Here is a 16,465-nt window from a genome sequence, read left to right as displayed (position 1 = left end):
AAGCTTCATCCTCCTCCAATTCGTACCAGGCTGATTTCGATGTTTTATGGGGGGTGAATTCAACCAGGGTGACCAATGTAACAAATCGTAGCTTACTCGAGGAAGGAAATCATAGTTGTTGAAGGCACCTGATGAAGATAAGCGCTCCTTCAGAAAAAAAGTCTTGATTTGTTCTGTGTTGCTTTGAAAACCTGATGTGTTGAGATTCAAAAATGGGATCGAGGAAACAAAAATTTATCCGATGAGTCTGTTTAAGTCTTAAGCTGGACTCAAACTCTGGCATACGTAAACTTCAATCTAGTCCTCCCTAGGTCAGATTCATTATCTTGTGTTATTAACACAAGATATATACTGGTTTGACCATAAGGTCTTTATCTGATTAAATCTCATGTGTGAATGAAATCTCTGTTGATTAAAATATGTGTAGATCAGATGCTTCTCTCGCCAAGATTAAAAAGTATGCGTATATATCATTGTTTTATTAAACGGTATTCAAATCAGTGACATTATTAGCTCATCTATATCCATAAAATCCTTGATGAGTAGCAAAATGATTTCCTAGTTGGCTTTGGTTGGTGTTGTTGTGAGGCCAAATCCAAAGGGGAAGAGAGGATCATAATGCGGATCTCCAACATTCATAGGTAGCTGATCAACTGTTTTAAACCAAGTGCGAGAAAGCTTGCCGCTGAAACCATAGTCACCAAACAGAACATCAGCAACACCTTGGCCTTCACTTCCCGGAAGCCATGCCGCGACCAGCGCATCAAGCAGGGGAACATATGGTTGCATTACAACAGGACGACCGGAGATGACAATGACAACGCACTTCACAGCTCCACAAACGTTTGTAATGGTTTTTGGTCCAGCTTCAGGGAGAGTCAAATTTAAGCTGTCACCAAATGTCTCTGCATATGGTGGCTCTCCTACGACAACAATGGCATAAGAGAAATCATTTGACTTCACGTAATCAGCATCCGGATTCTCCTTGTACACTACTTTGGTCCTTGGATCAACTGTGTTCTTTATAGCGGTTAGAATTGTGGTACCTACAGCCATGTTGAACAGGATACAAAGGTTATAAAGATGATGGAAAAAATTTACCACAATTTGCAGGCCGTGATTAACTTATGAAATTACCATCAGTGAGGTTGTTGCCACTCAATCCTTGCCACTCAATGGTCCAACCACCACACTGATAACCAAGATTGTCTGCATGACTTCCAACTACAAGTATTTTTGATGTCTTCTTTGGAAGGGGTAGCAATGGCTCGTCTGCAGATGCGCCATTTTTTAGAAGCACTAGCGATCGCCTCACAGCTTCACGAGCCAACTCTCTGTGTTCCTGTTACATTTTATCCGAAATGCCATCTAGTTAGTTTAAGATATAAGCTCCCTAGTTCTTGTAGAATGGTAGTGCATCTTAAGTACTTTTACCTGACTGCCAAGCTGTTTGACGAGGCTGAGATCAGCCAACGGATACTCAAACAGGCCCATTGTAAACTTGACCCTTAAAATTCGTCTCACTGCATCGTCAATTCTGCTCATGGGGATTATTTTCGTCTTCACCTGGAATGTTAGACCTTCAATGAATTCTGTATAGTTGTATGGAACCATTATCTGTAGGTAACAAACAGTCAAAACAGACGAACATGTTAGAAAAAATCCAGATAACATTGACAATCATTAATCATGCTAAGCTATTTTATATATACCAAGTAAAGATACAAATACATTTAACCAATTAATTTCCAGATAAAAGATTGACCAAAATTACCATGTCAATGCCAGCATTGATCCCTGTTGAAATCGAGTATGAGTAATTGGCATGAGGTGGTGAGGTAATTCTGTCAATACCCTCCCAATCTGAGATGACAAAACCCTGGAAAACAATGCAATGAGAAAAAATGCAATGGATGAAAAGGGCTGCTGCTGGAATTGTAAAACGATTAGGATTACCCTGAAACGGAGAGTATTCTTAAGAAATCCGGTGACAAGATCACGGTTGGCATGCATTTTGACTCCATTCCAGCTAGAGTAAGATACCATAATGGTTGCAACACCTTCAATAATTGAGTTATAGTAGGCTGGCATGTGAATACTGAGCAATCCATGCCTGTCTATCACAGTGTTATTCTCATTGATGCCTTTGGTTGTTCCACCATCACCCACATAATGCTTTGCACAAGCTGCAACCTTTTTACTACAAACATACAAGAATAATCAAGCTGTAAATATTTGCTGTTCAATTGAAAACATCAAGCTGTGGAATATTATATAACTATGCTTTCTCTTAGTCACAATTGGTGTGCAGAAGTTTCTGTTTGGATTGGATTCACTTGTGAGATGTTGGACTTTAAACAGAATTAGTGGAAAACAGCATAAGCCCTCAATCAGATACATAAATCCAATCTGTAGCTATCACACTATGATAAATGATCAATCTTCTAGATATAGAGTATGTATAACCAAATATGTCCATGTCAACCTTATCAGTATATGTAGCAAGCAATATACGACCTTTCTGCTTTTCAATAGCTCAAGTGGACTGAGTGACAACAACTTAACTCAATGAGTTGAGGCTGGTTTCAAACACTGATTAATTGAAGAGAAAAAAGTGTTCGCAAATCTCATCTCTCACATCAGATGCGGAAAATCAGATATAGATAAGGCTGATTGGGGCGTACAAATACTAGAAAACAAAAACAATAACCTCAATGGCTCAAAGGTGAAAGTTCATGTAATGCTACTTTTACCATGAAGTAAACTTGAATTATTATTTTTTGTTGAAGAATGTTAGGTAATTAACAAGGAAACAAATAAAATAATTAGTTTCTTACTTTCCAGGTTCTACATAGGGAACACCCTTTCTAGAGTTAGGTGGTAAGTCTCCTTGTAATCCAGGTATGATCTGAGTCATGGCTTGAACAACCTTATGATCTTCGCTGTAGCTTTCGTAACAGCGTCCCCATCTTGGATCTCTACAAACCTGCACGCATGAACATATCGGATTAAGTAGTGAATTTTATTCAAAATGATCAAGCATTATAATTTATAGGTAGTTATTTTCATTCTGCAGCACGAATGTTCAGTTGCAATTATTACCGCTATGCAAGGTGCAAAGACATATGGAATGCCTGTGGCTCTAACTTCAAGCGCAGTTGCAGCTCCAATCTTCTTAACAAGTTCAGGGTCCCTGCAGAGCATGATCCACCCATATTATGTGGCATCAATGAGGACTGGCTAGCAGATTTACATTATTTAGCTGGTAATATATGGATAATGGATTGGATATAGCACTAGTACCCACCTGGTAGCTCCGAGGCCGACATTGTGAGGGAAGATTGTTGCCTTATAGACATTATTGTGGCCATGAACAGCATCAATACCATAAATCATTGGAATACCGAGGCGAGTCGATAGAGAACCCTTTTGAAAATCATTCACCATTGCAATCCAAGTCTCTGCAGAAGCTTGCTTTGATGGCACACTCCCACCGCCGCTCAAGATACTCCCTGCAGACCAAGCCATGCACCCCCAATTGTGAATTACGGGACATATTAATGGATGCAGTATGAAAAAGCTTGTTTATTTACCAATGTAGTACTTCTTCATGACCTCAGCTGAAGCAACACTGCGATCTATCTGCGTCATCTGGCCAATCTTTTCCTCTAAACTCATCCGGCTCAGTAGGTCCTTGATTCTGGTATTCAAGGGCTGTTTCGGGTCCTTGTATTTCATGTATCCTCCTCCACCTGCCGCTTCTGCTGTTCTCGTCGTCGCCGCTGCTATACACAAGCATAGCAGAAGAAGCATTCTTGTCATGGAGACGGGCATCCTAGCCATTCCCTGTCACAAAATACATGTATAGGTGAATTCAAAAAACCAATGATGAATATATGCAAACAGAAGTAGTTGAACTTGAACTAAAGCCTAAAACATAACACGTCTAGAATGAAAGAAGTTACAAAAGTTGGCAATTACCGATCAATCTCTGCTCTGTTAGAAGAAGAGAGTCTTCAGAGGTAGGGAGACTTGGAGAGGGAGAGGAGGCTCAACTACGTGTGAAATACTAATAATGTGAAGTTGAGATTTCAAATCAACCGTAGTGGACTTTATAGAATTTAATTGGCGTATAAAATATTATCCATGGACGAATCTGTCACGAGGACTATTCCCTTGTTTCAGTTGTTTGTTTTAATGCTACACGAACGGACTCAAATATTATCAGCTTCTGATGATCTTTTAAACACAACAAAGAGAAGGAAACAAAACCGAAGAAAGTTCAAATACTACAATGAAAAGAAAACACAATTTAACATAAACACCAATAGATGGTTGCATCATAAGAGTTCTACATTTTACAAACTTGATGTCTGCCAGAGGATTATTTTGTTGATATAAAAAGATTTCAAACGTTTGCAAGTTCTTGAACCCGCTATTTTGTCGGTCAGATTTGTGAAATGTAGACTTTAAAAAGATAATGATTAAGATGACTTAAAGTATCAAATTTTGCAAATCAATTAGATACGAGAATCAAATTTCCCAGCCTTACAGGTCTTGGCCACTTTTGACTATGGCGGTACAATTGATCATGTGTTCACAAAGAGTGTTACGGAGATACAATACTTATGCTACAGTCTCTAACAGTTAAAGTCAAAATGACGTTTTAACTATTTTGGCTAGAGTCTAACTGCAAATAGACTAGCTGGTAGCCTGGTATTGCTAAAATGCTCTCTTCATATTAAGTCTTTAGGGCTCATTGTCGGATCTAATTTTGGAACAAGGGCTAGCTCGTTCACTTGGTTGTTGCCCTTTAGTACTCATATAGAGTAAATTTATTTGTCAACCCTGTGGTGTATTCTTTGTACTGTTTATTGAGCAACGTCATTTTTCACTATGATGACGAAAAAGACTTTGTCACCTAAGTTGGCCTAAGATGACAAAACAGTTATCTAAGTGATGAAATTAATTTCGTTGTCATTTTGTTGTCTAAATATGACTTTAGGTGTCGTAATTATCCCCCCCCCCCACACACACAGACATTAGCGTGATTTGTGTGCAACTCATTTTTTCTTCTCTTGACGGAATCAACGTGTTTCGGGGTCCGATGTTGCCTAGTGTAATGTAAATAGTTCACGCCTAAGGGCGAAGAGAAATTCTTCGGTGCACTAAGCACACAACGTGTCATGTTGGTTCCAAGTTTTGGAGACAGTGTGGTAGACATGGCTTGTCGAGTCCTTTCTCATAGAATGACTTGGTGGCTGTTAGTTGGAACGAGACGGGATATAAATTATTCGTCCCACGTCTCATTCCACTATTATGAAACGGGACGGGACGAACGTTTTTAAACCTCCTTCCGTCCCATCCCTATAAATTTCGGGATGAGATCGGAATTTCCGTTTTTTATGCCCACCCATAGTTGGTCGACTATTATTGTACTTGGATGTCGAGAATCACCTTTGATTTTTAAGTGAAAAAATGCCCTCATTTCAATGGCGAGTGGTTTTTTATCATTTGTGCATCGGAATTGAATGGGTAGTCACATAACTGACATAAGTGACTAAGCTGTTCACGGGTTGCAAATTTAGCATAAAAAATAGTCGCTTTCTGCTATCGATTCATTTCGATGTACTCCCAATACATTTATTGCATTTCGATGTCTTGATTAAGTATTACCATTCAATCACTGCGATTTTTTATAAAAAAAAAATGTCTCAAACAAGAGTATGAACATTATTACAAGTCGTTTGAGTATCTGTGCAGAAATTAAGTTGGATTGGAGTATACGAGTAACAATCTTGAATCAAAGACCAGCCGCATGGCCACTTATTTATATATATCATTTGCCAGCATCACTGACATGACGAGTTTTACCGTCTCTTGAATGAGAAAAAATTGTAAGAGACCTAAAGATTAATGGTGCCAATTGCTACTACATTACATTGCAGAGCATTTACCAGGAGGGGTAAATAAAGTGCGGGAAGACTGAAGAGAATGAACTATATCCCTAAGCTAAACTATACAGTTAGATTTACAGCACTGAATTTAACCAAAACAGGATTTAAATAAATATAAAGACCAAACAGGGGCCTCGTCTTACGCCAACAAAGCCAGATCAGATGCCACCATTAAAAAGGACTATTGACAACCTTAACACTATTGTAGAAGCGCCTTAGGTCCTTCATGGCCTTTTCCTCGATCTGGATCGAACGGATTGATGAGGGAGGTGCATCCACTTCGGGTTTGAACCACCGGTTCAATCCAGAGGAGTCCAGTGGCGAACCCTGACCATTAGTGACTGAGAATCCAGCTGTTTTTGTCTTTGGACTGTGAGACACATTAAGCTGCTGTTTTCCCTTCTATTACAGACAAACAAAAGCAGATATGAGCAACTGAAAGATCTCAATATTGTAGCATGTGGCAACAAACACAAATCGAAGCGACACAGAATTTCTAACACGGGAAAAAGAAAAAGATAGTAGCTCATTATGTGTGTGAGTGTTGTGTATACTTGTCCAAATTCAACGTTCCAAACCAAAATTAGAAAAAGAGAGGGTTCTATTCATATACCTGCTGCATTTGGATGTCCCTAAGAGATGGACGAGAAAGAAGCGGAGGAGTTCCTGAAGCAGTCCAGGGAGGTGTACATCTTTCACCTTCATTTGCCACTGAAGCAGGGGTTGAGACAACGGAGCCCACTGGAATTGGTTTAGAAGGCAAAAATGAGCTCAATAGGAACTTCCCATCACCTTTGGCGATAACGGGGTCTTCCGAGGGAACTTTATTTTTAGTTGGTTGATGCTCCTTAATCTTAATTTGCTCATCTTGAATGTCACGAAGAGACGCATATCCTTTAGAAATTTTAGCCCCGCCCCATGCAGGACCCTCAGTTCTTGGGGTTGGTGGAGGAGCAATATATTTAGGGGAGTCATCAAGTGCACCACTCAAGAACATTGAAAGCCCACCCTTTTTACTTTTCTTCTTGGAAACTGTTGGAGATGACATAGTGTTCTTTGCTGAGTCTAGCTTCTGCTTTGGGGCACATAAAGCTGACTCTGTAGTAGTTTCGGTGGTCATAATCTCCCCAATCGTGGACTCATCATCCTACGAGACATAACACTTCAACAAATCAGAAAAAAATGATAATGATGGTGGTCCGTCTCCAGAACTTTATATTCCACCTACACATTGGTCTTCAAACAAATCAGAGGATGTAGATAAATATCATGGTGGGTCTTCAAAACAATTCTGTTAGAAAATGTTACAGGAAACAACTATGCACGTGTTGAAAAAGCTCCTAAATCATTCTCGCAAAAGAAATTATAATATCTCACACCCCATTCTAACTACTCAAAATTTAAAGACCATCTGACGGTTGACAGAACACAAATCAAATCAAATCAAGAACTATCAGTCAGTGAAATCCTTCTAAAAACAAAACTTGAATAGTGCATTGTGTTATTAGTGTGCTTACCTTATTTACCGAGTTTTGAGAGATTTCACTACTCAAGAAACCTTTTATTGAATTAGGTTCTATTTCACTTCCAGTAAACCAAGTCACTTGCGTAGAATTTTGTTTGTTCTTTCTCCTCTGTTTTCTTGAAAGCTCAACTTTTTTACTGCTTTTTCCATCTGGTGCCTTCAACTCTGTTGTCTCCATTGGAACCCCGAGATCAGCAAGCAAACTCTCCACAGCTGACCTAGTTTGAAGCTTTTTAATTTGCTGGTCATCCAGAAGATACCCATTAGATTGTTTTTCTTCAAGCATCTCAATCTGCTGCAGCTTTTTCCGCAGGGCTCGAACTTCCTTGCCAATACCTAAATTTGGATCATCTTTGGGTTGTAGAAAGGAATCTGGTCTGTGGTGCATTTCCTTTTTGGAGGTAGATTTCTTGGTATGGTTGTCACGTGTTCTTTGAACCTCGCTTTCACTATCTTCGTCCTCGCTATAAATAACAGCAGGGAAAGTAGCTGTTGGAGTTGGGAGACGACGGTAGCTCCATGGTTCAGATGACTTCAAATCCAATGATTTTTCGAGGTTACATAGAATCTCTGGTGAAGCTCCAGCAACAGCTTGCGATGATACAGTAAAAATATAGTCAAGATTTCTAATGGCAACATCCTGCATTTAAAAATATAAAAACAGCTTGAGCAATTGAAGTTCATATGAAATGTACAATGCTATGCATAAGTTGCATTAGAAGTCACAGGAACAGATACAGAGGTGAAACAAAATGATGCACCAGTATGACCAAACGAATTTAATACTGTAGCCTTCTTACTAAATTAAATATAAAAAGCACCAGACATTCAGAAATGCAACATGGACTACATTGTCTACATAACATGGAAGAGTGGTAATAGACAGGTGACCACTTCACACATGGAAGAGCAGTAACAGACAGATACATGAGAGAGAGAGAGAGAGAGAGAGAGAGAGGGAGATCAACAATCGTGACATTTCCATAAACCGTTCAGGTAATAATAATAATGATGGAAAGAAATAAAGACAGTGGCAAAACACAAGCAGCCAAATAGGATGATCGACCAGACATCGATAGGAAAACAGATAACAGAAAAGAAAAATACAAACCAAATCAATTAGCAAGAGGTCTTTAAATTATGGATGGTAGAAAAACTGTCTAATAAAAACGAATGACTTAAAAAGGTTCAGTTTTGAGTCAGCTACTAATTTTTCTGTACCATGATAACCTGTCTTAACTGCTTAGCTCATTTTAGAAGCATAGGAATGTACTATGTAGGCAGTACATGTAGAAAAGGAATGAACTGGCCAGGAAAATGTTAAAGTCTCATAAAATGCTCGAGAGTCCGCAACTGGTGTAGTACAACGCAACACCAGGTGAGATTATGATTGTAAACTATACATGTCATTTAGAGAACACAAGAATTTGAGATATAAGAGAGGTTTTAAGGCTGTAGAGAGGAAATAATGGGAGTTTAGGGGACATAACTCAGGCACCACACCTTTCTTAAAACTCAACTTCTCTTCATTCCACTCTGATTTGGAATAGAATAGGTAGCCATATATATAGGCTTAATTACATCACATTTGGGGTGCCAGATAAATAACTATAGATCCATGAAATGCCTAATGCATCACTCTTGTACCCACCCTCAGACTTAAATAGACGCTTAAAAGCACTAGACTTGTATACACTCTCTATATATGATTTTATAGATCCATGGAATGCAAATTTACATTCTATGATTTTACTAAATCCGAATATGGAGATTTTACATTGGACCAAAAAGGGCTGGGCTCAGCCTTAAAGCTTAGGCCTTTGAAAGGGGGTATTTCTTCACTGACCAAGTCGTGGCAGATGCATTAAGAACCCTCAAAACAATTGGAAGATTGACTTGCATGTACTATAATACAAAAAACTAAAAAGAGCGGATGCAGATTTAAATCCGTATAATTCAAAACGGTGATAGCAGTCCATGAGTATTACCTCACAATACTTCCTTAAATCATCTGCAACGAGTGAATCTGCAATTTCAAGCATCTGAATAGCATTTCGTGGCTCCACTAATTTCTCTGCAGCCACTTTTTCACAAATGCTTTTTAAGCTTGGTATGGCTTTCTTGCTGGAATCATCATCTTGTATAATGGCTGAAGCATTCTCCAAGCACATATCATTAAACATAAGATCTTCATCGATCTCTTCTAGCTCATCCTTAATAATTGACTTCTGGGGATCCTTCACCTCATTGGAAGTATAGGCAGGTCGATAAAGAGAACCAATAATTAACAAATGCGTTTCACCAACTGAAACTGAAGTAGCCCTCTTTGTACCATGTAACCGAGTAGCAACTGGCAGCTTATCCTTGCCATTCTTTCCATCCCACATATAAACATCACCTGTAGATGTAACAGCTGCAGTCCAGTACTTCCCTGCAGATATGTTCACCAAATTTCTTCCACACCGCGAGTAAAGCTATAGATAAGAAAGCACACATATGAGTGGTTAGCTTTGCTCAAAAGTGACAACAGGTACACTGGTGTCATGAAGTAAACCTGTTGGCATCTAAGTTCAGGATCTGAGGAAACCCAATAAAACAAAGCACCATCATCTGTGAGTGCCATGCTATGTACCACCCCTGCAGCTACCGAAACCACATGGAGCCGTTCCTTGCGATGGAACTTCAAAGAAGTATTTCCACCCTTTTTCAAACTTCTAGAAACAACAACCCGTTTTGGCGTAACAAGTCGATGACCCCAAGTGTATACCTGCCCCATGCATGTACGATTTAGCTCAAGTACAGTACAGTTGACATGTGGAGAAGTTTTCAAGAACGAGCCCAACTAATAATTAATGTTTGTTGAACTGAATCCACAAAGCAATTAATATATAAACCAACTGGATAATATCTAATGTTTGCAATTCCAAGAAACTACCTCTCCATCAATTCCCAAGACAAGTGTGTGATATTTTGCTGCTGCAACCCCTGTAAAAACCTTGCCTTTCAAGTATTCAACTACTCTAGGAGTGTAGTTTGATGCAGAGTTGGATGTACCATAGCCAAGCTGGCCCTCTCTGTTGCCACCCCAAGTGAAAACTTCACCATTATCAGAAACAACAGCGGTGTGCTTGTTTGCTGCAGCAACAGCGACAACCTTTGACCTGAGGGAACTCACCCTACGAGGTGTAGGTTGCGTGTCCACAGAGGTGTAGCCAAGCTGACCCTCTGCATAGTGTCACTCTAATTCCTCAGTACACCAACCATAATAATTTGTTTATTCATACCAGACATTAAGTGAAAAGAAACAACTGCGACATAGTGGCACAAAAAGAAGTCTTTGTTCAGTTACTGACCATGTGAACACCACTATGAACCTATGTAGCACGGACACGGACACGAGTGTCCGTATTGGACACGATTCGATACGTAGACACGACATATAGAAATTTTTTTAGACACGGACACGTGGTGGACACGTCAATTAAAATTATTTTAATATATATATATTTATTAAAAAATTAATTTAAAATTTTGAAAGTATTTAGATGTATATATATTAAAGTGTGCATAAATATAACAAAAACTGAATCTGTTGGAATGGTTGAGGATTTGTTGGATCATTTGGATGACCAAGGTTCGAATCCCACCACAAGCATTTTTATTTTTTATCATGAGTTTATCTCCTTATATATATATTAAAGTGTGCATAAATATAACAAAAACTGAATCTGTTGGAATGGTTGAGGAGTTGTTGGGTGCCTTGGATGACCAAGGTTCGATTCTCACCATAAGCACTTTCACTTTTATTATGAGTTGGTGCGTGTCCGCGTGTCCAATTCGGATACTCGCGTGTCCAATTCGGACACTCGCGTGTCTGAACCGTGTCCAAATTGAGTTCGCGTGTCCGAGCGTGTCCGTGTCCGTGTCCGTGTCGGACACGCAATACGGACCCTTGTCCGCGTGTCCGTGCTTCATAGCTATGAACAATATTCTTTCAGTAAATTTCAAACCACTACACGATTTACCTCGGTTGGATCCCCAGGTGAACACCTCCCCACTATCCGTAGCAATAATAGTGTGATGTTTAGCTGCCGCAACTGCCTTCACCCGACGGGACCCTAGACCAAATGTTACCTGCCGAGGAGTGATAACCGCAGCTTGACCACTGAAAACAATGTATAAAATGTATTCAGTCGAGGATAAAAAAATAGCCTAACATACATCAAGAGAATCATACGGTGAGAGACATCCTCGGTAGGTGATATGAGTCATATGACGACATTCAAGTCTACTTTGTTTAGAAAATTGTCCTACAGACAAAGAGAGTTCCATGCATAGTTGAGTCGTGACCACCAGAAACTACATTCTTAGTTGGCTGATTTTCATTACATAAAAAAGAACACATATCTAAATAATTCAGTGCACGGCCATCTTATGGTTGAAAAGGTTAGACTCCAATTTAGTAACACATGTTTACAGAATTGAACTAAACTGGAAAAACAAAAATAAAATAACAATTATATCCTGTGCCAAGAAATTCAGAATTCAGAAATATATGATAAAACTGAGAAATGAAAAATCAATGAAAGTTATTGATATCTAAATAATCAAGGATACAACTATGCTTTTACCTGTGTATATCAAAATCAGGGTGCCCAAGTCGCCCCCCTCTTCCAAATCCCCACGAATAGACTTCTCCTCGAGAAGTGACTGCTACACTATGGAATTTAGCGGCAGAAACAAACTTGATTAAAGAATCATGAAGAGCATCAACCTTGCATGGCAACTTTTGAATGTGCGCATTTCCAGTTCCAAGTTGATAGTTTGCACCACTTCCCCAACTGAAAACCTCTGTTGTTACTGAAGTCAACAACAATACTTTAGGCAATTTCATCAAAAAAAAAAAATACTTTAGGCTCCCTTTAAGTAATTTCATTCTTTAAAGTAAAACATATGACCTTCAGACATCATGTAAAAACTTGGTATTACCTGAACTCCGTTCACTACCAAGAACTTGCAACACAGGCCCAGACATCAAATCAACAGGTGTTCGGTATTTAAAGTCCTCCAGTGTAATAGAAGCACCAGACTGGAGAAGTATGCTTGCCACAGCAAGATGACCAAAATGCAGAGCTCTGTGAAGGCTACTCCATCCTGATTCCCCATCCTACAGAATAATATAAATTTACAATGAGAAACAAAGACAAGAAGATGGATCCTGAATGGAATGTATAAGTATCATAAAATTTGAGGTTCATGACCTTGAGCATAAGCTACATCCTTCAGCATTCCCTTTAGAAAAATTAATATGACCTTGATTTCTTGTCTAAATCTATGCTAATACCCAATAGATAATCACTTCATTCATATACAATTAGAAGAAAAGAAGTAAAGAAACAATATGGTTGCTGATTTAAAATTTGAGGTTTTCTGGATGTATGAGATTCAGAGAACTTCAAAAAGATGGAATTACTAGCAACATGGTAGAAGATCAGTCCAAAAATGATTGCCAGGGAGAGGTGGTACCAGAGAAACTACAACCAACACCAGTGGGATAGGTGGTGTGAATAATGCCGGAATTTGTGGTCAAAACTTTTTTCTTGCACATTATTGCTTGGATTGAGCAAGAAGACCTACCAAGTGGAATTTTAAGTTGAGATTTAGAAGCCCAATGAGGCAATTGTTAAATTCACAAACGTCTTTCTTATAAACATAAGTAAGAAAAATAGTATACAAAATTCCCTTTATTGAGTAAATTATGTGTCTAGTCTACCTTTGGAGTGTAATTACTCCCTCCATAAGAAAATTTGGAAAATATGAAAGGAAATGCTTGAAAGAACAATAATTAATGAAACTTCAAGACGAGAACAGAAACAAACCCTAGCATCTGGGTCAGCACCAGCTCCAAGAAGCCTCCTAACAATGGGAATGTGATTCCTCCAGGTTGCAATATGAAGAGGAGTGAGACCAAATATGTTTCTTGTATTGATATTACTACCACTCTTCTTCAGAAAGGCCAGTGCAGAATCCACGTCGCCCAATGTTCCTTCTTGAACAACAAGCCACAGATCTTTGTTGGCCCCCCTTGACATATTTTTACGAGCATGTGTCTGCAAATTCTGCTTCCTTCCTTGAAGTGAAACATCCATTTGTGTAATCACACGCTGACTGCCACTACTTGACACTATAGTAGCCGCCACCAGATAATATTTAGAGTCCGAATTCTTCAAATTCTCCAAAGGATGGGTACTTCAATGAGTCCTTGTTGAAGTTAATTCTAATAATAACCTAGCAACTTCCAAGTAATTGAAACTATCGCTAAATGGTACCGAGATTCACATCAGCAAAGACAAGTTACTTGTAGAAGACATCCCGGGGCAGTTCAAATGTAAGATCTAGGGAAATGATGAAAGATCTATGGAAGCCACATTCTGCATATGGAGCTTCTGTGTCAGTACAACTACAACATATGTTTGAACCAAGGAGCTTCAAATTACATAGAGTTTATAATTTGACCACGTCATTGTAAAATGTAAACTATCACTAGAAAATCCTTCAAATGTTTTAGGATTTGAAGCGAAATGTATGATTCACGCCCCCAAACTACAATGAAAGAATGACTTTCTAAAGTTGCAAACTCTAGATTTGATCTCAAATTTCAGTAATGCATAGAGAAAATTGGAGCAAGAAGCAAACTTTGACACAGATTAGCATCAAATCAAATATATGATGGACATCCATTAATTTATTTGAGCAAAAGCTCAAAACTTGCCAGAAAGAGAGCGATAAGTACAAGATATAAACAGGAGAAATGAATTGAATCCCATACAAGTCATCGAAACAACAGCAAAGAAAATAATTGTACCAGATTTTGATGTCTCAGAGAGAGAGAATTGAATCAACGCATTTGGCCGTTGCTATAAGCTTAAAGAGAAGAGGAGAGTTTGATGTTATTTCTGTTACAACTAACTCTGAGAAAGAGAGAGAGAGAGAGAGAGAGAGAGAGAGAGAGAGAGAGAGGAGAGAGAGAGAGAGAACCCACAAAAGAGAATATGCCCTCTGCTTCTTCTTCTTCCTCACAAGCAACGCAACCCAAAGCAAAGGCCATCCAGTCTTCAACTCCAAGGGTATTTTAGGGATTCCCAGACAACCTTGTGTTTGACGAACAAACGGTTGAACTCGGTCAAGTGTTGTTTTGTTCCACATCTGACACGTGGCGAACCCTCTCAATCTGATTTCAACACCACCGCTGCTCCCCTCACGTGTTCTCTATATTCACCCTGAACCATTGTCATTATTTCTTTTTCTTTTTCTTTTCTTATATTGTTTTTTTTAATGTACAATTACGATAATTAGACTAATAAATCTCTACAATATCAAAAATAAGAGCTCTAAAACAGCACATTTGGAAACCCTATTAGAGCATAATCAACAAGCCAGAAAAAATGGGTTCTTATTCGAGCAATAACATTTTATACAAAAAATCGGTCTTCTTAAAAATATGTTTGACTTGACCTGTTTTCTAAGTGAGAGGTTTATAATGCGGGTCACACGTGCGAATAGACTCTCGTGTGTCTCTCCTGAACAAACGTCGATGTCACACCAATGATGTGTTCTGGTCTGGGAGAGGATAGAAGATTGAGCCGCAAACACAAGTTTAAGGTAGAGTTGTGGTCCACGAATGGAGAAGTTGGATTGTTAGGGTAAAACCCCTAACTTGAGAAGAAGGACGAGAAATTGAGAGAGAAGAGAAGAAAATCAAATACAAGATAATTTCATAGACTACCAAAGAAGCTGCATTCAGCTACATATACTTGGGCTAACCACACAGGACACGTGCTGCTCTAATACTAGCTAATAGGTAAACAAATTAAAAAACCATAGTTAACTGCTAATTAATCACTTTTAACAACTAACTTGCTTGTGTCCTGCACGTGACTCACTTAACACATACTTAATCTCAAGCAACTAGGAAACGTAGAACATTACCCTAACATGGATGGTATCTTCTCGATTTGCTATTTTCTAGAGCAGGTAAGGAACAGAGCCGGGGTGGATCTTCATGGTGGGGGCGATGTGCATTTACATGGCATGGTTTATCTAGGTTTTGGGTAGTTGTCAGATCCCGATTACTATTTTGGTCAAGGAATGTAGCGTACATGGTGGCGACAATGTGCTCATCGACGACGTGGAGATGCATCAGAAGGAGGAAGGGCCGGCACTAGTGAGGGTTTTCTGGGAAGATGAGGTTTAAAATAAGCCCTAGTTTTGGGCTTTGTGATTGGGCTTTTGGCCCAGTTGGATAGTTTTTCATTTTCTTGTAGTTCCTTGTATTCAGCTCAATTTAGTTTTTAGATCTATATTCATATCTCAAATAACTTTGTGCTCTTTTGAGTCTGAGTTTGTCATGCATGGCATCTGATGGGTGATTGGATTTGGGTAGTTGGTTCCTTGTCACAATGACCTAGTTTTCTATCGGCATTTGGCTGTGCAATATATTATCAGCCTCTATAAGGATTTTCGAGTGATCTAGGGATAGCCCACGCAATGATTTTTCATTGTGGTCAAATCTTATCCCAGAAAATTGCTACCTATTTCAGTCAAATTAACCTGATTGGCTGGCTTTCATTAGATCCATTGACATGTCAGCCTCTCGTATTTAGAGTGAGGATAAGTAATCTTGGTTGTTTAATATTAAACACCTATAGCAATCACTCAAAACCCAAATAATGTGATCTTTCTCCCCAAGTGGGTTGTATTAAAAAAATGCTCTGACTCTAGAGGAGCAAAATAGCAAAGCCCTCCTAGGGTGTGGAGGCAGAGGAGCGCTTCTTCGGTAGGTTGACGCTCGTGATCGGCTAGGGCGTTAGTGCTCCTCCTTTGCCAGGCTGGGGCTCATTCGCGGCTCTGAAGCCAAAGAAGTGGCTAACTTTCGGATCGGATTTTCTGTGATCTGGATCTAGGTGCTCGTTGGGTCAGCGAC

At 39.1% G+C, this 16,465-nt stretch overlaps 2 protein-coding genes across 3 annotated transcripts; both read right to left on the bottom strand.

The window, feature by feature from the left end:
* Positions 1 to 458: 458 nt before the first annotated feature.
* On the bottom strand, positions 459 to 4,120 carry LOC126788459 (uncharacterized). Its single transcript, XM_050514459.1, has 10 exons — positions 3,982 to 4,120; positions 3,594 to 3,846; positions 3,308 to 3,512; positions 3,103 to 3,193; positions 2,838 to 2,986; positions 1,957 to 2,200; positions 1,775 to 1,879; positions 1,435 to 1,617; positions 1,138 to 1,342; positions 459 to 1,046 (listed from the first exon to the last, which is right to left on the bottom strand). The coding sequence occupies exons 2-10, from the start codon at positions 3,841 to 3,843 to the stop codon at positions 559 to 561; spliced, it is 1,920 nt and encodes a 639-aa protein (XP_050370416.1). The 5' UTR covers positions 3,844 to 3,846; positions 3,982 to 4,120; the 3' UTR covers positions 459 to 558.
* Positions 4,121 to 5,798: 1,678 nt separating this feature from the next.
* Positions 5,799 to 14,509, bottom strand: LOC126788363 (uncharacterized). 2 transcript variants are annotated; one of them, XM_050514339.1, is made up of 11 exons: positions 14,348 to 14,509; positions 13,362 to 13,913; positions 12,472 to 12,649; positions 12,114 to 12,342; positions 11,508 to 11,647; positions 10,418 to 10,707; positions 10,037 to 10,249; positions 9,471 to 9,956; positions 7,475 to 8,122; positions 6,571 to 7,104; positions 5,799 to 6,359 (listed from the first exon to the last, which is right to left on the bottom strand). In XM_050514339.1, exons 2-11 carry the CDS (start codon positions 13,629 to 13,631, stop codon positions 6,129 to 6,131), a joined length of 3,219 nt encoding a protein of 1,072 aa, XP_050370296.1. In that variant the 5' UTR covers positions 13,632 to 13,913; positions 14,348 to 14,509; the 3' UTR covers positions 5,799 to 6,128. The 2 variants fall into 2 exon arrangements, with proteins under 2 accessions (XP_050370296.1, XP_050370307.1); XM_050514350.1 differs by having other exon boundaries at positions 5,799 to 6,356.
* Between the last annotated feature and the right edge of the window lie 1,956 nt (positions 14,510 to 16,465).

The sequence above is a fragment of the Argentina anserina genome, chromosome 1 (genome assembly GCF_933775445.1).
Source record: "Argentina anserina chromosome 1, drPotAnse1.1, whole genome shotgun sequence".
Taxonomy (NCBI): domain Eukaryota; kingdom Viridiplantae; phylum Streptophyta; class Magnoliopsida; order Rosales; family Rosaceae; genus Argentina; species Argentina anserina.
This window is presented reverse-complemented; position numbering and strand designations above follow the sequence as displayed.